The sequence below is a fragment of the Neodothiora populina genome (assembly GCF_041146345.1).
Source record: "Neodothiora populina strain CPC 39397 chromosome Unknown canker_contig_16, whole genome shotgun sequence".
NCBI lineage: Eukaryota > Fungi > Ascomycota > Dothideomycetes > Dothideales > Dothioraceae > Neodothiora > Neodothiora populina.
The window spans coordinates 668,075-690,316 of NW_027191409.1; the positions used below are offsets into that span (position 1 = coordinate 668,075).

A 22,242-nucleotide genomic window follows, 5' to 3' on the forward strand; every position below is an offset into this window, starting at 1 on the left:
AGTAAAGCGAGACGAGCACGCCCGATGCAGGATATTCTACTCCGCTCCCTTGTCCTCAAAGTCAACGCAAGTATAGTAGAAGTATGTCCAAACCCTCAGGGTACTAAAGGAAATACCGAGAGTAAGATCTGTTGAGATATCTTAGCTAGAGAAGCACAAAGCCCGACAGCGCAACAGCGTAACAAAAGCACTACTTTTTCAAGGTAGTTATGTGATCTGCCGGGTAACCCTGTCTGTAACACACTATTGTTCACCTCTGTATACTGTGCTGTACCTACTTTGGATGTACATGCCTACCAAGGTACAGTCATCAACCTTGTACATCTAATAGTACGTGCTCGCTCGAATATCTCCGTAGGGTCTGCCCCGATGCATGCCTTGGATAAATCACCGTATATTGTGTACTTATCTGAGTCGAAGGAGGAAGATGTTGGTCTCGATGAAGGCAACACATAGTCTACAGACACGAGAACATGATGGAAATATCTATCGCTTCGTCGCGAGGTATGCTGCTTTTGTGTAAAAAGCCGAAGATTCGAAAGGAAAAGGGGAAGTGAGAAGTGATGACATTATTATTGATTTGAATTCGTGTGTTCGTATCCGTCTTGTTCATCTTTCTGCTGCTTCCTCCTGCATGTCATACGCGACTCAGCATTTTCATCTAACACGCAAGCAATCATCTAACTAAACAGAAAAAAGCGACAGACACAGCTAAAAACGCCGGAAGTCCAGTCGTGAATCTCGCTATGATTTGTAGAACAACAACAACCCCTTTGACCCTGCGTGAAACAAACTCACCAGTCTCATTCTCCTCGTGCATGATCGTGACGAGGGAGAGACGTTGTGGTAACGGGAAAAACAAAAAGAAATGGTCGTTAAGATTACACCACCTCCTTGCCCTGGTGCTCTATCCAGCGAATCTTCTCCTCCTTCATGCAGCGCTTGACGTAGGCAAAGGTACACACCGTCCACACGCCAGCCCAGATGAACGGCACCGCCCATCCAACGACATAGGCGGCGTCTCTCTGAATAGTGAAAATCAAAATAGTGATGACCACCGCTGCCGTCTCTGCACCGATGCCCCAGAACAAGGTCAATCTGTGGAGCATCTGTCTGAAATCGTGACTGGCTTCATATCTCGCGTTCAGGCGCTCTCTGAACTCGACACCACCGGAACCGTCGACTGCCACGACATCCTCAATGATCCAGTAGATTCCAGGTCTGATCCACGACTTGGCAGGCATGGAGGAAATTCGGAATGGCGCAGGAATGCCGAGTAGACGCATACCGTCCTGGATCAGCATCTCTGTGCCAAAGACGTAGAGCAGAGAGGTCACGGGCATGGCAAGCAATCGGATGGGGGGGTTTTCGGGGACGGTACCACTGCGCATCAATATTAGCGAAAGGGAACTCAAAAACAACATCAACAATCAACGTACACGATGAGCTCGATCATAATGATGACCCATGCGAGGGTGAAGTTCCAGTGAAACCAATCAAGGTATGACCGTCTGCCGCCGATCACGCGGCACGTGCTGTCCTTTTTGAACAGACGCCAGAAGCGGACAAAGTATTCGAAGATACTGATGCCTCCCAACGCAGCCGTGACAATACTGAAGACCGTGTTCGGAGACAGATTTGTTCCGTACCAGAGACCAAAGTACAAGCCGAGGGGCATGGCGATGGAATCGATGAGAATAAGCGTCCAGAAATAGGCGATACTCTTCTTGCGGGAACGGAGATCATATTCGAGTGCAGGAGGACCCAAAGTATTAGCTGCATCTGTCGTTGTCCTCGCCGGTCCTGCTAAACTCGTACGAGGTGCCTGAAATGATATTCGTCCATTATCTGATGACCGCCGTCGTCCAAAGTCGAAAGTTCCTCGTCGTTCTGAGCCACCAGAGTCGACTCGTTGCGGAGGTTCCGGAACCCCACGAGCAAATTGAACCGACGGTCGAGGCAACGGAGCGGCCTCGGGCTTTCGGATATCTGAAGGCGAATCAATGCGAGCTGGGTCGCGTACAGATGCTATATCGCCTTCCACTATTGACGCTGGTGTGGATGCAGATCTGGTGGAGTCGGTTGGTATTATGGGTGACGCCGATGACTTCTCGTCTATGACCGACGACATGATGACGGTCGTTGTGGTTATCGAATTCCTGGTAGTGAGGTAAATAAAGAATGAAGCGTTGAGATTATCTGTATGCGACGCTGAAATTGTCAAATGTCAGTCGACAGGATGTATGCGACACTGGTTTCCAATGGGCAGGGTGTGTGACGAGCAATGATATAATCAATATCAAAAGAAGCAATGTCGAGGCGGCTTATTGTTAATTATAATGGGGACCGGGGAGGAAAATGTCGATGGACCGGAAACTACAGGAAGTGGGTTCAAGTGGAAATGAAATGGGCAAGTACGAGTGCGGATAAGATGGACGATACTAGGTAAAATTGTACTGACCTTAAACGATAAAAAGTATCTGTGTATCTTGACTTACGTCGTTGTCTACTGTGAACCCGCTGCCATCCAACAGTCTTTAGATGTTCTCGCCCTTTATTGACCCTTATGCTCACGAGACGCTTTGAGCACTTCCGCTCCAGCCGTGACGTTGGGCCAAATGGTGTTGACGTCACGGCCCGCCCACCTTCACGTGTCCGAATCTGGCGATCGCCAAGAGGCGCGGAATGGGAATTGTCGGGTGCATACCTATTTTGCTGCGTCTCATCTTCGATCTATGGGATACCTTGCTTGTATGCTGATATCCAGAGCAAGGGGGCCAGGGGATGAGAGCTGTATAAGAGCTCTGTGAGGCCGTTCCGCAACATATCGACATTCCATCTTCCTACTTCTGCCTGTATGGAGTAAAGTCCCCACTTCAGAAGAGCCAAGGTATTCTGGGTGGACAGGTATCCACACGAAAATAGGCCTTTCACAGTACGAAGGTACCGGTACGTACTTGTGTGATACTGTGGGGTAAGGGGAGTAAGGGCATTTTAGGGTGAAAGTACGTAAAGGTAAAGATGCACTTGATCTAGGTTTGTAGGGCGACAAATTCTCTCACATCAGAGCCAAGCAAGCGTCATGAGGCTTGAGACAAACCACCGTGACCAGTACCGAGAGTTGTTTCTCCCCAGCCATCTGCTGACTTGCCGATAGCAGACATCATCACTGGCACCATCTTCTCCAGTCTTCCACCTTTCTTCGCAGCAAGGCTGACATTGCGCATAAGCTGACCGACTTACTGGTCTGAATATGTGATTACGGCACCTACAGAAGCAATGCGCTTCACGTCATTAATCTACTTCGTCTGCAGCGCGATTCAGGTCGTGTCATCATCGCAGATCCCTCTCGTGAAACAGCATGTGCCCACGAGCAGAGCCGTCTCTCCACATCTATTTAGTGAGCTCGAAGAACTAGCTCGTGTGGTTGACATTACCTACTGTGTCGGGCTTGGCAATACCGGCATCTCTAAGCCGTTCACATGCCTTGGACGCTGCTCTGATTTTCCTGATTTCGAGCTTGTCAAAGTGAACCACTCACACGTCTGACATAAACCAAGTACAAGAAGGCTAACGAATGTTCGTAGACATGGAACACCGGCCCGCTGATGTCTGATTCTTGCGGCTATCTTGCCCTCGATCACTCTGCAGCGAACCCTCGTATTATTGTTGCTTTCAGAGGAACCTACTCCATTGCCAATGCGGTTGTAGATCTATCTACTGTACCTCAGGAGTATGTCCCATATCCTGGAGATCCATCCTCGACCCCGGAAGGAACACCGCCATGTCACAACTGCACCGTACATGGCGGGTTTGACCAATCCTGGCGCGTAACTTCTCCCATAATCCAGCCTGAGCTCGAAACACTGTTGGCAGTCTATCCAAAGTATACCTTGCACCTCGTAGGGCATTCACTTGGTGGCGCGGTAGCTGCACTTGCAGGGCTCGACTTTCTCTCGCAAGGATGGCATCCTCTAGTGACGACCTTTGGCGAACCCAGGATCGGTAATCAAGGCTTGATGAACTATGTCGACCATGCCTTTCAGCTGAACCAGACAATACCGACTTCGCCTGGTGATGGCTCAGCCTGGACGAGAGATTACGAGGAGAAACTCATGTTTCGACGAGTCACCCATGTGGACGATCCGGTTCCTCAACTGCCACTGACGGAGTGGGGTTTCCGCATGCACGCCGGGGAGATCTTCATCGCGAAGTCAGAACTATCTCCTGACATTCAAGATGTCCATCATTGCTTTGGTGACCAAGACCCGACTTGCATTGCAAGTCAAGATCCTAGTCTCCTTACTGGCACCGGATCTGCAGCGCGATCTGCTGGTGAAGCGACCATTCCAGCAGTTGTTAGAAAAGCGTCTTTGTGGAAGTCTATGCAAGGGGGAATTACGATTCCTGCACGGTATAAGCTCTGGCAAATGCTCTTCGCCCACAGAGATTACTTCTGGAGACTCGGTCTTTGTGTTCCACCTGGAAGCCCTTGGGGTTGGAAACAGGGAGTTGAGGAGCAACGTGAGTGAAACGACTGTCGTTGGCGTGTCTTTCGGCGCAGAGGTCTCTAGCATCCCAAGTTCTGTATAATCTGTTGTTATTTTATTTGCATGATGACTTGTCTTCTGCAAACATCACAAAACGTACATTTGTTGCTTCCATCTTGTTTCGCCCTATGATACGGAAAAGCTACTAGTAGGACCATTAGTACATGTCTCTGTATCTCGCAATATTTCAATGATCCAGAGCATACAAATGACTTAAAGGTCGAGTATGTTTCGAATAGGCACATTGTTCAGAGATGTACCAAGCAAGGTCAGGTAGTGCAGTGCTCCGTCTCCCGATGGGTCGAGCGATTCGGGAGACGGAGCACAGAGGATCAATAAGGTGAACAGGTCGGATGCCGTCATGCGGGTGGCCTCGTGTGCGTGGCCATCCTGCAGGGTGCCGTCCAAAATCCCAAGGTTGAAATCTAGGTCTACCCTGATGATCTCGAGAATGCGTAAATCCGTACAGTAATCATACTAAGTAGCTGCGAAAGTTGAGGAATTGCACCCTTTGTACAAGTGGAATGCGATCTTAGCACCTCGGTCACTTTTCATTTGCTGAATCTCCAGATATGGTGAATCCCGAAAAAACGTGGCTGCGATACCTTATTCATACAGGATATAACATTTAGCTCAAATGCAACACGGCGTCACTGTTACATGTTTCCGATGGTACCTTACCTTACCTTGATGTGCACCTCATCCAAGACAAGACACATTCTACAGAACCTCTGTAGGACCACCGACTTCGCGATATCATTATATTCGCGTTCGCTATGATAGGTGGACCCCGCGTGCGCACGGAGTCACCAGGCCTGGCCTGAATGAAAGCGGAGCGGCATACCCGTCCACTTCTTCCCCTATGCGCAGGATTACTCGATACCATTCCCCTATGCGCAGTTGCAAGCGATTGTTCGCACCACGGCGTTGAGAAGATGCAAAATGTCGTGGTTCAACAATTATTCCCTTTTCCTTCTTCATCTCTACAGTCACAGCATATCCACGCTGCTTGCAGAACAACAACTTCTCCCACCTTGAACAGCGCTTCAGTTGTCGGTTTCTTGTTCGTCACAAAGTATATGCCCAAACATCATCTTTCTACCCCACTACCCCACCACCCTTCCCTTGTTCACCACTCTCCGCCACCCCTGTGAAGCAAAACCGTCTTAGCCCAATATGGCACCTATCGCAGTCGACAGCAACGGATCGTCCAATGGCGCATCTCTCAATGCCAAAGCCCCGACTTTCGAGCCTGTAGGAAACGTTGCCACGGATCACTACCACGCCGCTTCTTCCGCTGCTGCTATCTCCACCGAGGCGGCTTACGCTGCTCACAACTACCACCCATTGCCTGTTGTCTTTTCGAGAGCGCAGGGATGCGATGTGTGGGATCCTGAAGGTGAGCTACAAGTGTCTGGCGCACATTCTCTGTTTGTACCAATCACAGATTCGAGATGCGCCGCAATAAATCTATTGATCATCAAGTCTAACTGACCCTCCCAGGCAAGCACTACCTCGATTTCCTTTCTGCCTACAGTGCAGTGAACCAGGGCCATTGTCACCCAGAGCTTGTCAAGGCCCTCTGTGATCAGGCATCTAGACTGACTCTCAGCTCGCGCGCCTTCTACAACGACGTGTTCCCGCGTTTCTCCGAGGTCGTCACCAAGATGCTGGGATTCGACATGGTGCTGCCCATGAACACCGGCGCAGAGGCTGTCGAGACTGCAGTCAAGATTGCAAGGAAATGGGGCTACAAGGTCAAGGGCATTCCTGAGAACAAGGCTCTCGTCTTTGCCGTACAAGAGAACTTCCACGGCAGAACGGTATGCGCCCTTTCATTTCTCTTTTATAAAGTTTTCGTGTTGTTCACCGCTGATGTGTTACAGTTCGCCGCCATCACCATGTCGACGGATCCCGAGTCCCGAGAGAACTACGGTCCTTACCTCCCTGGTGTTGGCTCAAGCATTCCCTCCACTGGTGAGCCACTTCGCTACAACAACGCTGCAGACTTAGAGAAAGCTCTCGAGGCCCACGGAAAGGAGACTGCTGCTTTCCTCGTCGAACCCATCCAGGGTGAGGCTGGTATCGTCGTCCCCGACGAGAAATATCTCCAGGAGGTTCGCGCGCTTTGCGACAAGCACAATGTGCTGTTGATTTGCGACGAGATCCAGACAGGTATTGCACGCACAGGAAAGATGCTGTGCCACGAGTGGAGCGGTATCAAGCCTGACTTGGTCCTTCTCGGAAAGGCCATCAGTGGAGGCATGTACCCCGTCAGTGCTGTCTTGGGCAGCAGGGATGTCATGCTCACTATCGAGCCTGGCACTCACGGCAGTACTTACGGCGGCAACCCTCTCGGCTCTGCCGTTGCCATCAGAGCACTCGAGATCGTGCAGGAAGAGAACCTCGTCCAGCGCGCTCAGGTTCTCGGTGAGCTGTTCAGAAAAGGTCTCGGTGAGATCCAGGCCAGAAACTCCATGATCGAGCTTATCCGCGGCAAAGGCCTGCTGAATGCCATCATCATCGACGAGAGCAAGACCAACGGACACAGTGCATGGGATCTTTGCATGCTGATGAAGGAGAAGGGCCTTCTGGTAAGACCACCCTGTTACATCTCACATGTCAAGATATTGCACGCATCGTCAAACTTGGCAGTGCGAAGCAAATACTCAAGAAGACCAACCGCTAACATGTTTCACAACGAACAGGCCAAACCCACGCATCAGAACATCATCCGTCTTGCACCCCCACTTGTCATTTCGGAAGAACAGATTGCGACAGCGTTAAGAATCATCGGCGAGGCAATTGATGAATTGCCTAACCTCAAGGGAAAGAAGGAAGAAGAGATTCTCCCGGCCGGCGAGAAGAACATCCACATTGGCGTTGACAACTGATCAGGTGCTTCTTTCTTGTACAAATACCATGCATATCTAAGCGATACACTCTGCTAAAGGACGACGCCTCTTTGCTGTCTAAGGTAGGGTAATATTGGCCCAATGGACAATAACGCGGGAACGCAGCAGTGGCTGTGGCACGCATAGCTATCTAGCGTTGCCCAGCCCATGTCACTGCGAACTATAAGTGTCGATAGCACGTCGGCAAACGTGAGGTCCTCGAACACGGCCAAGAATTGCACGCCTCAGCTGTTTCTCTACCAGTAAATACCTCTCAGCTGTGGGGTTTTTCTTCGCATTCATACATAGCAAGCAAAACAAATTGTTCCAGTTCCTGTCCAGTTCCTGTGCCATGGTGTATCAGTGCGCCCGTTGATATCCGGGTTGGTTTCGCGGGAAGTGACACGTTGTCTCTGGTATCAGCAGAGCGTTCCACATCTGGTCTTCTATCGAGCTTCTTCTGGCGCGTCTAGACATCCGTTGAGAATGATAAGCGTTGTCGCTCCTCAGCTCACATAAGTTTTCACTAGGCTAGCGTCCGCGGAAGTCACTCCTCACCACTTGGCAGCGAAGCAGTGCAAACAACCTGAGATATACTTCTACCCCAGATCTCTTCCATTAACGCTAAGATTATGCTCTTGCAGAAGTTTAACTAAAAAGTGGACGGACCGGGGGTACGTGCGTATTGGTCGCTTTCCGTCTCGATCCCATCTATTCACAGACGGTCTCGTTCTCAAGTTCATGCCTCGCGGTATTGTACGGAAGGTGCGCAGCACAAGCAAAGGTATTGATGCTGGGAGATATCATATAGATGTGGATCCGCGTAATCCGTCGCATCAGCATCAACAGCACAGGGATGAATTCAAACAAGACTTGGATATATTGCAATGAGGGGGAGGATTGGTTTCAGAAGATTGAGCAATCCCTTTTTGGCGGCGCCTGATGATGGTCATCAGAGAGAGAGAGAGAGAGAGAGAGAGAGAGAGAGAGAGAGAGACAGCAGTGACAGAATAGCGGAAAGCACAGAGTCATGGAGGCGAATTAAGAGAGGGGAAACAGATGATCGAATCTGTGGACCGACAAACTTCCGTGTTTTAGGTTTTGCATGCAACGCATCGAACCACAGACACGTGCCAGCAAAGACGACAACGATCTGAAACCCGCGCGGCACACTTGTCAAGTGTCACTCACAAGCGAGAAATATAAAGAGCACTACTGTAAGCCCGGTAAAAAGAGCGCGCCCGTTGCGGTACACGTACAAGACGAGTACGCAGCTGGGTGGGTGGGGGGTGCGGGCTAGAGTCTCGTCTTTTCGCTGAATTATAGTGGAGATGGAAAGTTGGACGTGGTTGTTTTTAGGTAGATCAGGGGTACGCGAATAATCGGGGAAAGAGAAAGAGGCGCTGGGCCACGCCAGTCCAGGCCGTGCCTTAGCCCGTGCCTTAGTGGCTCTTTTAACACACATGTGCTCATATGGCGAGAGCAAGCTGCGCTGCGTCGTGGTGGGTTCGGTGATACGCCTCTTTTACATTACGAGTCACTACTGTATGTCGTAGTCGTAACATTCTCTGATGTGGATTTACCAGTGTACGGCTAGGGTGCTAACTGTGTTTCGCGTGCCAGGTTCTTTACTGGCAGATAGAACAAACCCAAAGTGTAAATCGCCCGTCAGTCCCAAGGTTTTTCCCATATTGCCTAGATTTCGCCTTTCCCAGTATCTTTCTTAGCCTGTGTCACCTGTTTGGGCGCAGCAAGAGTGCAGCTTCCCTCTTGCGTTCTCGTAATAAGTTTGCGAGATTCCCACCCCCCAGGTGTTCACATGCATCTCCTTCTTTCTCCAATCCTTTTGTGAGAACGTCGTCCACCCCCAAGCCATTCCCAATCATCTTTGTCTTTGAAGATAAGAAAAAGAGAGACTATCGGTCCTGCTTTTTTTTTTGAATCTCGGGTAGCGAGTCAAACGAGCGATTCTGCCCTTTCGACATCCACTTTTAAGCTCGTCAGCATCGACGATCGAATTCCGTCAACCTTTGTGGCATTATACATCTGACCTCGACACATCGTCGTTGTCACTTCAAGACTTTTCTCTTCTCGATATCTTCTTCCCGTACAACACATCGCACACCGTCGACATGTCATCCAACCAACATCCGAGTGAGAAGGTCACCTTCGGTGCCGTCGTCAACTCTGACAATGCCAACCGTGAACAACACGACAAGGCCTTGACGCCTTCGTCACAATCACCATTCTATGCTCATCCTGCCGCACAACCTTCTCTTCAATCATTACCGGACGAGAAGGAGGTCCTCGTCAACGTATACGACACAGACCTCGAGGCCGGCTGCCAACGTACTCCAGAGCTCACACCTCAGCCATCACACGCTGCTCTCGACCTTCCCACAGCTCGTCCAGTCGCTTCGTATGCCAGCACTGCCGGCACGGGCTTCAGGAAGAACCCGGAGTGTACCGTGTGGCCCACCAAGGAAACCCTTCGTGACAAGGCCAGACAGCAAAAGGTCAAGGAGAACGAGAAGAAGTGGGGAGGTTCTCTGAGGATCAAGTGGGACGGCATGACCAAGAAGCAACGCATGATCGTCAGGGGCCTCGTCTTCTTGTTGATCGTCGCGTTGGCTGTTGGCCTCGGTGTCGGTATCTCGAAGGCCGTCCACGGAGGCGTCTATGCCGGCAAAGGAGTCTCTCACTCCATCCCAGACACCCCATAAAGCGAATGCTGAGACCGAGCCTCGCATTGAAGCTGCGGCTATCGGTTATTCTCACGATTATTCCTGTCAATATTTCCTTATCTTGGGTTGGACAACACTTGTTGCATGGAGCGGGGCGTTGCTGGGGGTTGGGCAAAAGACCATCTCGTACGGGCGTTACATATATATCCTTTTGTTGGCCGGAATCAGGGCCTCTCGGCGTTCTGTATTTCCTTTCTTTTCTTCCTCGTTTCTCCTCTTGTTTACCTTTATACAATAGTAGGACTTCAGAAACGACAGAACCCGCTGGCCAGTTGAGCTATGCAAACCTCAATCCTGTTGACTTTCCTTGTGAATATGCACCGCGCTTGAAAGGCTGTTGTCGAACGGTCTATGGTCTTATGTACTGCACTCCACTGGGTATGTTTGGTCGGGTTCGTTCAGGACGGCTTCACTGCCTCGTCCATTGCCCGTCCATTGACTCTGTCATAGACCCACTTCAGACTGAGCGTGCTAACGGTCATGACAGCCGCGCTTCCAGCAAAGAGACCAAGACGGCCAGGAGGATCCAAGACGTCGAAGATGGGATACGGATACCAGCCATTGTGTTTGAAACAAGTCTCGACCCAGAACCAATAAGCGACGGCAATGACACCGCTCAGGCCAAACGCCGGCAATGCGCCCACGGCGTACGGCGGCGAGAAGAAGAGCAGGTCCAGAACCAACACAATGGCCGGCACCGCATGGAACGCAAGATCAACATGCAGCGGCAGCACGATCGCCCAGTCCGGCATGACGAGCTTCGGATCCAGAGTCCAGAGGCCCCAGTACAAGATGGAGATCAAGACCTCGAGAGGCGCAGAGGCGACAGACAGGACATTCTTGAGGGTGAAGAGCCGTCGGCTCAGCGTCAGGTCCGCGAGAAGTCCGACGAGGAAAGTCAGCGTGCTGAGGGACAGACCGATGATTGTGAGGTGTTGCCAGTGAGAGCCGAAGGCCTCGGATACCGGGTTCGGGTTGCTGATTAGCCAGTTGAAGGAGTATGCGAAACTAGACAGGCCGGCGACCTTGAGAAAGCAAAGTCAGTCAATCGGAGCCGAGGATCCACAAAGTGTGTGCGCTTTTCGTTTTGTTTTCGGTCTCTGTAATCATACATGGAGGAAGGCGGATAAGCCTTTTGACGGTGAATGCAGACGCTGCTGAGGATGTCGCTCGGCGAGCCGGTTTAGTGTATCTGAAGTCATGGGTGTGGAGAGAAACAAGGAAAACGGACAGACAAGGATACGAAGAGAAAGACACAGAGGTAATCCTCGAGTCTTTCGAGTTGCGGTTCGATTAGAAATAGCGGCATACTTTTTACAACATCATCATCATCATCATCAATCGATCTCTGTTCTCGGATCCTCGGATGCTTATATCCGAACACGTGGGGGAGAGTGTTGGCCCCCGCGAGTTCCTGCTTTCTTTGCCGCAGTTCCGTTCATAAAGGTACCCACCTTGACACAACTGTATCCGTAACGAGGTGTCAGCCATGTCTACCCTTTACCAGTGGGCTCGAACAACAGAAAAGAGCAGCGCCAGGTCGGGCGGTGTATGTGTAGGGATACATCTTGCACGGCAAAGGTAAGGTAGTATAGTATGGTACAGTACCTCAGGTACCAGTGACTGCATGGGCAAGGCTGCGTGCAAGAAGATGGAGAAAAAGCCGCCGTTAGCCACAGAAAAAAGCTTAGATAAGGTGTCTGTCGTATGCGCATCCTATCCTTTCGTTATCACTAATATCGTGGAAAAGTAGAACGCACAATGGATGTTGTTTTTGACGAGCCATCCACACCTGTTCCTAAGCATATGGAATACACGGCATCGCTGACTGCCTACTCGCTGGAGACCGCTGATTGAATCATTTGCGCTAGAGAAGTTTCAAGCAGAACACTTTGTTATATACTCTAGTATTGTTGCAATTCGAGCCGAGCTGCTAAAACCTAAGAAAGAATTATAAGAAATGTGAACGGACCGAAATAAACCTACACATCTGAATCCATCGTGGAGATTCTTGCATGGAAGAGCTGGACTTGCCGAAGTCGTAGTCATGCCTAGACATAAAGATACAAATGCGCCGGAACCGAAGAGGCGATCCAGGACCGGGTGTTGGCAGTGCAAGGCGAGGAAAGTCAAGTGCGGCGAAGAGAAGCCACAGTGCACAAACTGCGTCAAGCAGGGAGAACAGAAGTGCGACTATGGACTACGTCTGCAATGGGGAGGTCGGTCGAAGAAGGACCAAGATGCGTTCGCGGCCAAATCTCAGGTAGATTTCGCTGTGAATTGGACGCCTTCGCCTTCTGCGCCATCCACACCCATGGCCACTGCATCTTCCCAATCCTCGAGGCTTTCGCGTCAACTCCCGCCAATTGGGTCCGGAGAGGTGACATTCAGTGTCCAGTCTCCACGATCCAACACTCCAGGATCGTCGTCACATGGCCAGAAGCTTACGCTCGACCCTCAGCTGAAAGGGAAGGAGCAAGCAGTAATACAGACATCGCCCGGCAAGACTGTGTCAGAGCAAAATGTGAGAACTTGGCAGGCACAGAATGAACATCTCGATTCAAACAGACAAGGTCACGTTGCAGACCCTTTGCGTGCTCCTGCTTCTCACCCTCACCAACCTAGCACATACTACCGAACGCAATCTAGTGAGACTTATGCTCCGCCACCCGCGAGCCTGCACTCTGCGCCGTCACCGATACCTCCCACCGAAGACAACGCGTCGGAGCAACACCGGGCTAAGCGAAGCAAGACATCTCACACAGATACCGGAAACGCACTACCACCTCTGTTCATAAAGCCAGACCTGCCTGTCGCCTCGAGTAATATTGGGTCGCCGTTAGATCAAGCTACCCCTAGTTCGGCTGTCTTTTCTTCCTTCTCCCCCAGCAGCCATGTGTTTACCCCGGCCAGCCCAGACTCTTCCATCATGTCAGAAGAAAGCGATGCTCGCTCTCATCCCAGATTGATGTACAGCAACACACGGGCATCGCCGGCTGTAAGGCGACTGCCTGTAAGTTCGCTTTTATCGGGGTCTCCAGACGACGCTTCTAGCCCTGTCGCACACAATTCGAGACCTGGAAGTCGACCTCGAATAGATCATGAAGGCTCGACCATGTACGGATATGACTACGGCCGACCAGACTTGGACATTGCGAAGAACGACGACGCCACGGGCATCATGCCATATGACTCCGGCTATGGCGGTAGTACAGCAAACTCACCTGAGGGGTATTCTGCCGCGACCTCTGCGTATCAACAGGCATCACAACGGACTACAGCATTTGAGAGCGGTGGGTACTATGAAAAACCTGTGCCAATCAGGATATCAAAGGAGCTCGAGCCTTTACCTTCGTATCTTACCGAAAGTCCTATGAATTTGCTGTACTTTCATCATTTCTTGAACCATACCGCTCGCGTTCTCACTCCTCATGACTGTCCGGACAACCCACTGAGAACGATACTTCCCAAGAGTACGACTTGTCCTTGCGCTTTAGCCAATGCTCGACTGACAGTTTCCCAGTGGCCATTAATCATCCAGATCTCCTGAACCTGCTACTAGCGTATTCAGCATCACACAGGGCGAGACTTCTTGCCCACGCCGAACCGAGAGATCGAATAGCATATTGGGTCCGGGACGTTTTCTCAAACCTGCGCCATGCACTCGCATCCCAGGTGGTAGCTTCTGACGCCACATTAGCGACGGCCATTATGTTAGCATCTCGCGAGATCATTACACCCAATACCTTCGAAGTAGACATTCCCTGGCAGAACCATCTGGGCATCGCTCGGCAGATGATCATCATCCGAGGGGGGCTCCAGGATATGGGTAACAATGGAAGCGTTTTCCTGAATTTCCTCGCGCGATGGTTCGCGTACTTGGACGTTATTGGGTCTCTCAGTGGGCACACCAATGACATACCATTGTCCGAAGCATATCCCTCAATTTCCCAGGGTGCAGTCACTCATAGCGAAGAGACTGACAGTCACGGGTTTGCGATCGATTGCTTCTTCGGATTCTCCAATTGCTGCATATCACTCCTCGCTCGCGTGGCCAAATTGGCGCACGAGAGCGACAAAGAACGCATCAACGCGGACCGACAGATCAATCCAGACTGGCGGCCGTCCGAAACAGCGAGGGTCCAAGCGCAGGCTCTGGTTGAAGAGTTGCGTGCAAGCGGAGAGCATGTCTACGCAGGATGCAGACACAGCCCGGGGGTGGAGCTCCCCACCAAAGAGCCACTCGACAAACAGGAAATAGTCAGCGTCAACGAGGCGTTCCACCTTGCCGGTATGATACATGTCTATCGAAGAGTGTTGGGAAGATCGGGCAGGGAAGAGGAAGTGCAAACATGCGTGCGCCAGATCATCAAGCTGTTGAGCAAGATACGGAGAGGTGGAAGCGCGGAGAGCTGTTTGTTGTTTCCCATGTTCACCGCCGGCTGCGACGCGATCGAGCAGGAGCAGCGCGCTGTGGTTCTTGAACGATTGAAGCTGGTGGAGGGGTTGGGCATGACACACGTGAGTTCCTTTTTCCTTTCGTTTCAGACAATCACGGCACATTGAGCTAAAGTCAATTGACAGGTAACAAATGCAAGGCTTCTGATGCAGAAGAGCTGGGAAAGTGGAAAGCCGTGGGAATTGCTCGTGTCTGGAGAGTTCTTCGGCTGAGGTGTTTCAGTGCTGTACATACCTAGTGTTGATACTGTACATATACTGTGGTAAGGTTGTGCACACCTGGTGCAAGCGACCTACCTTTTCGCCATCTACGGTAGAGCCAGACTAGATGTGTGGAGAGATGACATAAAAGTGTCACAATCTGCTTGCTTTCGGGAGATGGTGTTTTTTTGCATCTTTTGATCTTAGTTTGGTGCATGATTCATGAGAACGCGAATCGAATGGTCAGTCAATCTGTCAATGGTTGGGGAGATAAGGCCAGTCCAAGCGGCGGGGCCGGGATGATAATCGAAAGAGGTAAAGCAAAGTAAAAAGCGTGGGATAAGTCGAGTCTACGGCAGTCTAGTGCCAGTGCCTGTAGAAGCTGTCTCTCTTTTTCTTGTCTATCTACCCGAATGATGGATTCCCCCAAGCTCCACTCCAATTGATTATTCAGGGTAATTAACGTAACGTTTGCGCCCGCGCCATCTACATACTGCACCTTGGCCAACCAGACCAATCCACCAAGTCGATTATTATCGCTTTGCTTGTAAAGTCTGTCTTGGCCGCTGCTGTTGCTGATGCTCGTATCAGATTGTCGTAATCTTCTTTACTTTACTTTCCTCTGACTAGGCTTTCACCATATCCATACAAGACCTTTGAAAGTCGCATAAAAGCTCAGCAGTCTAGTCTGGACATAACAGAGCAGGGATAAGACACCGGCCTTACAAGTAGAGCTCTCCACAGACACATATATATCTCTATCCTCTCTGGACTCGAACACACCCACCCCTCAACCATCATGCCTAAATCCGCTTCGCCATTCGCGACCTTCCTCATCATAGGACGTAAGCATCACCTAGCTCATACAAACATTTTGATAACAGAAAGAAAGACTGACACTCCCCTCCAACAGCGGTATGCTTCTTCCTCGGCCTGCTCTTCGCATCCTTCCCCTACGACTACAACGTGCTATGGACGACGCCCTCTCTAGCGGCCGACGCAGCGCCCGGCTCGGACCCGCGCGAGCCCTACTACACGCTGCTCGAAACCCACCTCAAGTTCCTGCACTCGTCGCCGCCCGTCATCAGCCGCATCCTGCACATCGTCATCGGCACAGGAATCCTCGGGTTCCTCATGAAGCTGTACAAGCCGTCCGAGGCCAACATGCTGTTCGACGGCGCGAGTCTCGTGCTCTACATGTGCGGCATCACGGTGTACATTGCGAACATAGTCAAGGGCCTGCGCGTCGTCACCAACGGGACGTATGGCAAGGTCGAGCTCGTCGAGGGCGAGAGCATCGCGGGCGCGACCGGTGAGGGCCCCGTGGATGACTATATCGGTCGCGAGGACAGTCTCAAGGTGCTGGCGGCTAGCAATACCATTCTGGCGCTTGTGTTGATCGGCGTGCTGGTTTTGCAGGCTGGGCAGTGGTATGCGCAGAAGAAGGAGGCGGCGGAGATTGCGATGATGGACAAGGCTCGCGATGAGAAGAAGAGTCACAAGACGCAGCAGGCGCAGGCCGGCAAGGGCGAGAGCAAGAAGAAGCAGTAGTTTTATATCTTTCAGCAGTGGAAAGGAAGGGACTAGAGGGGACGGTGGAGTCCTGTCAGATTGGTGTACACAGCACCTTCCCTGGCGAGATTTGTATCTTTTTGGTATTTGACAGTCGATATTTGCATCCAATAATAGGGGAGAAAACAGGAAAATGGGTCTTCAAAATACGCAAATCCTTCCTAGCCATTGAGAAGCCTGTTTTGTGTATGACAGACTCGCTCGCACGTTGGTTTACGCATCTGCTCCTTCCTGTGCTGTCAACAAGCGTTGCCTCTGGCTTCGCTGCTGTATACAAGAGCCAACAGTCGCCAACCTAAAGCATTTTTTTCCTACAGCGCTACAGTCATTCGACTGACTGGACGCATGCGATGAACTGCACATACCCATCGGATCGTTCATGTCCACCCAATGGACAAAGTTTGTGTGCATTGCTTTTCTCCGCGCTGGCACTGTCAAGAAGTCGGTAATCGTGATTCGTTCGGTAGAGGCATCTCCTTGTCTCGTCTCGGCTCCTTCTATGCAACTCATTCTTCAGGCATGCCACCGGGTATAAGCTGTTGGGTTTTCCAGAGTCAGTACACAGCGCGAGACGGCGCACAGAAAAGACCGGACGGCATACGTACCATGCAGATGTTGTTGCCGTTGAGCAGGATCTTGGACATTTTGTTTGCCGAGCCCGTGTAGTCGCTTTTGGGGCGCTTGTGGTCAGCTGCTTTGTTCGTGCGTGTTTGCAGTCTTGTATGTGAACAAGAAAGAGATATACGCACTATTCTGTCACGTCCTCGAGCACCATGTCTTTGCAGAGCTCAAGTCAGCAAGTCGTCTTTTGCGCTGTTGGCTCTCGTGGGCCTGTATGTAAACTCTACTCACTGACGAAGTCATCGAAGCCTAGCAGGGTTCCACTGAACTCTGTACGGGTATTCGTGGTCAGTTTCAATGGTTCGATATACACAGATGTCCTTGATTGGACTAGGGATAACGACGCAAGGTGGGTTGCGCATTAGTGAATGAATGGATACCTTTGTCGCCCTTCATGATGACCCAGATCCTGGACCCGACGCACTTGTCGATGAGCTCTAGAGGGAGTAGCTGCGTCGCCATCTTTTTCTTGGTGGAGTGTGTTGTTTATGAGCAAGGTGACTGAGTGATTACAGTGAATATAGATGGTTCTTGCTGTTCTGGAAGCGCTTCGGTCAGACTTGCTCCGAGAGGCCAAGCGCCGTCATTCTCCAGGCGCTGGTACTATACTTTACTTAGCAGGTACAGTACTGATATCATTCCTCTCGTGCCATGTAAATTAATTACTCGAAGACACAGACCCGCCACGCGCAATCATGACTTGCACATCCGCCTTCTAAATCTCGTCATCTTGTCCATCCAGGTGCTGCAGCAAAAAGAACCAGTCTTCATACACTGGTTGGCAATCTTGAGATTATACCTTGAATATATCATTGATTGCACTCCGAATACACCGCTATCAAAGGAATAACATCACACTCTCACCAAACAGTGTATCTACGTGATCATACACAAGCAGCAAGTCTGGTGTCGTTCACTATTCCATCCCAGTCACGTGGTCAGGCGGGCCTGGCTTCCCTGCTATGGAGGGATATGCGTTCATCTGGTCGGGTCGCTACAGCACATGCTGCTTCTCTCCATCGACCGCCGTCTCACTGTGCACCTCGAGCCAGGTATGACTCGACTAGCAACCCCATAGCTCTCGAATGCACCGATGCTTCAGATGACATGTCACAGACATGGTGGGTTCACCTCCAAATTACCATCCACGAACCCCAGCTGATAACAGATGTTGTAAAAGTGGCGACCCAATGTTAAGGGATGCTTTTCCAGCATCGCGCGCGGGGCTCTGGACGCCTTCCACCGCCATCGTCTTTGCGCCGACTGATACCCCAAGATTAATGCGGAAGGACTTTACCTGGAAGAGAGGCGACCAGATCATCTTTGGGCCAACTCTGCCTCATCAGCATGCCCGTAGCTTCTCCACCAAGAAGCCTGCTGCCGTCAAACCATCTGCACCTGCCGTCCCTGCCTATCAGCCTAGACAGAAGAAGTCTCTGGGAGATGTTGCGAATCCTAACGATCTCAGCTTCCTTGGCTCTTCACTACCAAAACCTCGGCCAAAACCTGTCCATGCACGAACGCGGACTGCGAATCCAATCGACACACCTGCCTCTGCTGCCTCGGCGCCTTCCGAGTCCCTCTCTGCGTCTACTGCAACATCGGGTTCCTCTACACCACCAACTTTCACCTTCCCTTCGCAGTCTGAGCACCCTTCACCCGTCGGGCCAGCAGCTGCTCCTCCTCCAGGCCAGTCCGACCAATCGACCCGGTCTGACGAACGGCTCAACGATTCCTCGACAGTGCCTACTCCGCCTGTCAACTTGACCCCGGAGCAGCAAACCCAAGATGCGCTCAAGTTCGCCGATCTCCGTAGTACTTTCTCCTCACCGGACCAGCAGCACGAGCACAACGAGCGTGCGCACGAGCGCCTCCGTCGTGCCTTGCTTGCAATGGACGCCCACTCTCGTTCGCAACAAATGCAGATCGCGAGCCTGCATCTCGAACATAAGCAAAAGCTGGATTCGCTGGCAGCGAAAAACAGTGCGGAAGAGGCACAACGGGAAAGAACCATAAAGGCCCTGAACAAGAGGATATCCGAATACGACACTAGACTCGTGAAATTACCACATGATTGGCAGACGACTCTGGATGAGATCAAGTCCGTCAAAGATGCCTCCAACCTCCTCAGAAAACGCGAGGCCGCTCTGCTTGCCGAGAATCAGCGCCTGCGCGCCGACCTCGAACACGAAAGGGATCCCAGTAAGCGTCAGTCGCAACGCCTGTCCAAGTTACAAGAGTCTAGGATTGCAGAGGAAGAGCGAGAGAACGATCAGCAGCGGAAGAGAAACCGAGCCGCTCAGCGCGCCAACTATGAAGATTTCAAGTCCGTCTTCAGCTTACTCAAGAGAGACGTGCGTGTCTTCGAAATCGTTGATCTCGAGGCTCAGGTAAGACTCGAGCAGAGAGCCATGAAATACTGGAAAGAAGCCTACGCCGGCTTCGAGCTGTTCGTGTCCAAAGTCAGGGGCAAGAGGACTCCTGGACTCATCGATCTGCAGTCGGACGCCAGACGTCAGAGACGGAACGCTGTCTTCAGAACTCTCTTTCAGCATCTGCAAGAGAGCCTTGCGTCTTCAGCGACCACCGTCAGCGATCTCGATGACCGTAAATTCGAACTTACGACTAGCACATCGATGCTGCTCAAGTCGCATGCACATGACGTACGACGTTACCTGCGCCATCTCAGGCTACACCAGGGCCGGTCCCCTGGCATGTCAGCACAGGAATTGAGTGCTGATGCCATTGCTATGCCCACCGCTGCACCTATGCGTGATCTGGCTCAAATGTTCTATGTGCAACTTTGGCGTCTCAAGCGAGATCTCAATCGGCGCCACATACCCAGCCGCAAGTTGGCACAGCAGTACCAGCATAAAGATACTGTTGGGATCCAGCTTGATCTGCTTGAGCTTCTTCGCGAGCTCGACTCCAGTCTGTCCAAGGCCAGGCTGGCCGACTGGATGCAACGACAATCTCTCGCGAACGCCGCAGCCCTCAGCATTCGACCTATGATGACTGAGGAAGAGTCGATGCGTAGGAATTTCACAAAGGCCCACAATCGCCTCAATGCCGCAAGAATAACTACAAAGCAGCAAGGACTCACCCTCATGAGCGATCATTGGGAGATCCGTCGTCTTCTGGACGAGCTACAGGAGATCAACTTCCGAAACGTAGGCCTTGCTGAGAAGCATGGCCAGCTGAGTGACAACGAAAAGGCAAAGCTGAACGCCTTTGTCAATGGCGATCTCAAGCGTACTTGGGGGCGTCTAGGCATTTGGTTGGAGCAGTTCAGGAGTCTTGACTTGCGGCCCACCCTGGACATGTTAAGGTCTCTGCAAGCTGGCGATCTCCGTCGAGTACAAGTGCCCGAGCCCGCGAGTATCATCCCTATCGCCGTTTCTGCTCCAGTCTACACGAACCAAGTGCCTGGCTCTCGCAAGCAGGATACACGCGTGTCGCAGCCGACAACCGAGGGTCCAATATCGAACGAGGATCACCGTCGAGACCGTCTAGTGAAACCAGAAATCCGTAGCGATGCTGTGGCAGTCCTCAAGGAGCAACCTGTCGTTTTCAACAGTCCTATGGACGTCGTTGTGGCCAAGAATCCTGCGCCTGTTGAGCCATCACTCGACACTGCTGAGCCTACCGACAATACTGCCGAGTCTGCAGATAGTGTGTATAAGCCCATACTTGCTCCTGGAGTCGACGATACTGCCGTCGCGGATATTGTCGCGTCGTTAGATGTCGTCGCGGATGATGCAGCGTCGTTAGATGTTGACGCGGAATTCGATGATCTCGAGTCTGGCATGGAAATGAACTATGAAGCCCCGCCGGGTCTTCAGAGACCAAGGTACAAACACGCTCGGAAAGCTTTGCATGCTTCCAGGGGGGCGACTTCGTCGAAGATTCAACCCCGGCGCGGTGTACTGCCTCCCCCGGATTACAGCAGTAGAACACGTCGGCGATCGCTGGTGTTCAGACCTACCAAGCCTCGTAAGCATGGTGGTTCAACGGGACAGGTCGACATTTCCGAACGAGTGTGGATGAGTGGACGGCAACGATCTGAGATCGATGGTGCAAATCTGGACTCCTTGCCTGATCTTTCATCTGGTAGGGACACTCGCGTCTTTAACGTTTCTGCGACAAGCAAAGTGGACGATCAGTCGCCCGAAAAGCCACTGAGCAACCAGGTCATTGACAAAACTCCACCGAAGGCCAAGACACAAGCGCATGTGCCGCTGACGTATCAGATCCCGGCAGATCATCTACGAGCTGCTTTTCTCGCTTCAAAGACCAGTGGTGCTGCGTTCTGGAAGCACACGCTTTACAAAGGGCCCGGTGATGAGAAAATCAAGATTCACTATTGCACTAAATTCGACCAGGCCGAGAAGCAAGCAAAACTTTTCCTTGATGAATCGGTTCTGGGATTCGATCTTGAATGGGAAGCTGGTGCTAAAGTCGGCACAGCATCGATCAAAGAAAATGTGTCGTTGATACAAATTGCCAGCGAAGATCGAATCGGTCTGTTTCAGATTGCATCTTTCAATGGTGACACTCCAGAAGTCTTGATGCCGCCATCTCTGAGGGCCATTCTCGAGTCTCCTTCGACCGTCAAGGCAGGGGTCAACATTTCGGGTGACTTCACAAGACTCCGCAAGTGTTTTGGCATCGATGGACAGGGTCTATTTGAGATCAGTCATTTATACAAAGTCGTCAAGTACTACAACACAGATATTGCCAAGATTGACAGGAAACAAGTCAAGCTGGCAGACCAAGTGCAGGATGTTTTGTATCTGCCGCTAGCGAAAGGAGCGGTACGAACGAGCTCCTGGTCGCGACGACTCTCTGCTGAGCAGATCGAATACGCCGCGACGGATGCATATGCTGGTTTCAGACTTTACGATGCCCTTGAGGCGAAGAGGAAGGCCATGGTTCCTGTGCCACCGAGACCAGCACTGTACGAGCTGCACATGCCGCTCGTTCCTGACGCTGACAAGCTTCCGGGCAAGGAGACACAAGCTACGACACCTACCCTGCCAGACCTGGTCGCTGTGATCCAAGACCAAGATGCGGATCAAGCAGCTGCGAATGGGCTCGATGACAGTGACGGAGATGAGTCTAGTAGCATCTATCATAGCTGCGACTCCGACGACGCCGGCGCTGCTCGAAGCAAGTCGTTTGTTTGATTTTGCTGGAATTTGG

At 51.6% G+C, this 22,242-nt stretch overlaps 8 protein-coding genes across 8 annotated transcripts; 5 read left to right on the top strand and 3 right to left on the bottom strand.

Annotated features, from left to right (window-relative positions):
• Window positions 1-881: 881 nt before the first annotated feature.
• Window positions 882-2,131, bottom strand: AAFC00_003566 (uncharacterized protein; the record flags this gene model as incomplete). The annotated part of the gene is made up of 2 exons (XM_069343056.1): window positions 882-1,383; window positions 1,440-2,131. The coding sequence occupies 2 exons, from the start codon at window positions 2,129-2,131 to the stop codon at window positions 882-884; spliced, it is 1,194 nt and encodes a 397-aa protein (XP_069200872.1).
• Window positions 2,132-3,279: 1,148 nt separating this feature from the next.
• On the top strand, window positions 3,280-4,532 carry AAFC00_003567 (uncharacterized protein; the record flags this gene model as incomplete). The annotated part of the gene is made up of 2 exons (XM_069343057.1): window positions 3,280-3,528; window positions 3,588-4,532. 2 exons carry the CDS (start codon window positions 3,280-3,282, stop codon window positions 4,530-4,532), a joined length of 1,194 nt encoding a protein of 397 aa, XP_069200873.1.
• Window positions 4,533-5,726: 1,194 nt separating this feature from the next.
• Window positions 5,727-7,444, top strand: AAFC00_003568 (uncharacterized protein; the record flags this gene model as incomplete). Its single annotated transcript, XM_069343058.1, has 4 exons — window positions 5,727-5,949; window positions 6,054-6,373; window positions 6,437-7,144; window positions 7,259-7,444. 4 exons carry the CDS (start codon window positions 5,727-5,729, stop codon window positions 7,442-7,444), a joined length of 1,437 nt encoding a protein of 478 aa, XP_069200874.1.
• Window positions 7,445-9,576: 2,132 nt separating this feature from the next.
• On the top strand, window positions 9,577-10,167 carry AAFC00_003569 (uncharacterized protein; the record flags this gene model as incomplete). The annotated part of the gene is made up of 1 exon (XM_069343059.1): window positions 9,577-10,167. The coding sequence occupies one exon, from the start codon at window positions 9,577-9,579 to the stop codon at window positions 10,165-10,167; it is 591 nt and encodes a 196-aa protein (XP_069200875.1).
• Window positions 10,168-10,586: 419 nt separating this feature from the next.
• AAFC00_003570 (uncharacterized protein) lies at window positions 10,587-11,390 on the bottom strand (the record flags this gene model as incomplete). The annotated part of the gene is made up of 2 exons (XM_069343060.1): window positions 10,587-11,213; window positions 11,301-11,390. 2 exons carry the CDS (start codon window positions 11,388-11,390, stop codon window positions 10,587-10,589), a joined length of 717 nt encoding a protein of 238 aa, XP_069200876.1.
• Window positions 11,391-12,235: 845 nt separating this feature from the next.
• On the top strand, window positions 12,236-14,859 carry AAFC00_003571 (uncharacterized protein; the record flags this gene model as incomplete). Its single annotated transcript, XM_069343062.1, has 3 exons — window positions 12,236-13,661; window positions 13,712-14,709; window positions 14,773-14,859. The coding sequence occupies 3 exons, from the start codon at window positions 12,236-12,238 to the stop codon at window positions 14,857-14,859; spliced, it is 2,511 nt and encodes an 836-aa protein (XP_069200877.1).
• Window positions 14,860-15,646: 787 nt separating this feature from the next.
• AAFC00_003572 (uncharacterized protein) lies at window positions 15,647-16,398 on the top strand (the record flags this gene model as incomplete). The annotated part of the gene is made up of 2 exons (XM_069343063.1): window positions 15,647-15,692; window positions 15,761-16,398. The coding sequence occupies 2 exons, from the start codon at window positions 15,647-15,649 to the stop codon at window positions 16,396-16,398; spliced, it is 684 nt and encodes a 227-aa protein (XP_069200878.1).
• A 527-nt stretch (window positions 16,399-16,925) lies between these two features.
• Window positions 16,926-17,502, bottom strand: AAFC00_003573 (uncharacterized protein; the record flags this gene model as incomplete). The annotated part of the gene is made up of 5 exons (XM_069343064.1): window positions 16,926-16,955; window positions 17,025-17,088; window positions 17,169-17,196; window positions 17,272-17,310; window positions 17,421-17,502. 5 exons carry the CDS (start codon window positions 17,500-17,502, stop codon window positions 16,926-16,928), a joined length of 243 nt encoding a protein of 80 aa, XP_069200879.1.
• Between the last annotated feature and the right edge of the window lie 4,740 nt (window positions 17,503-22,242).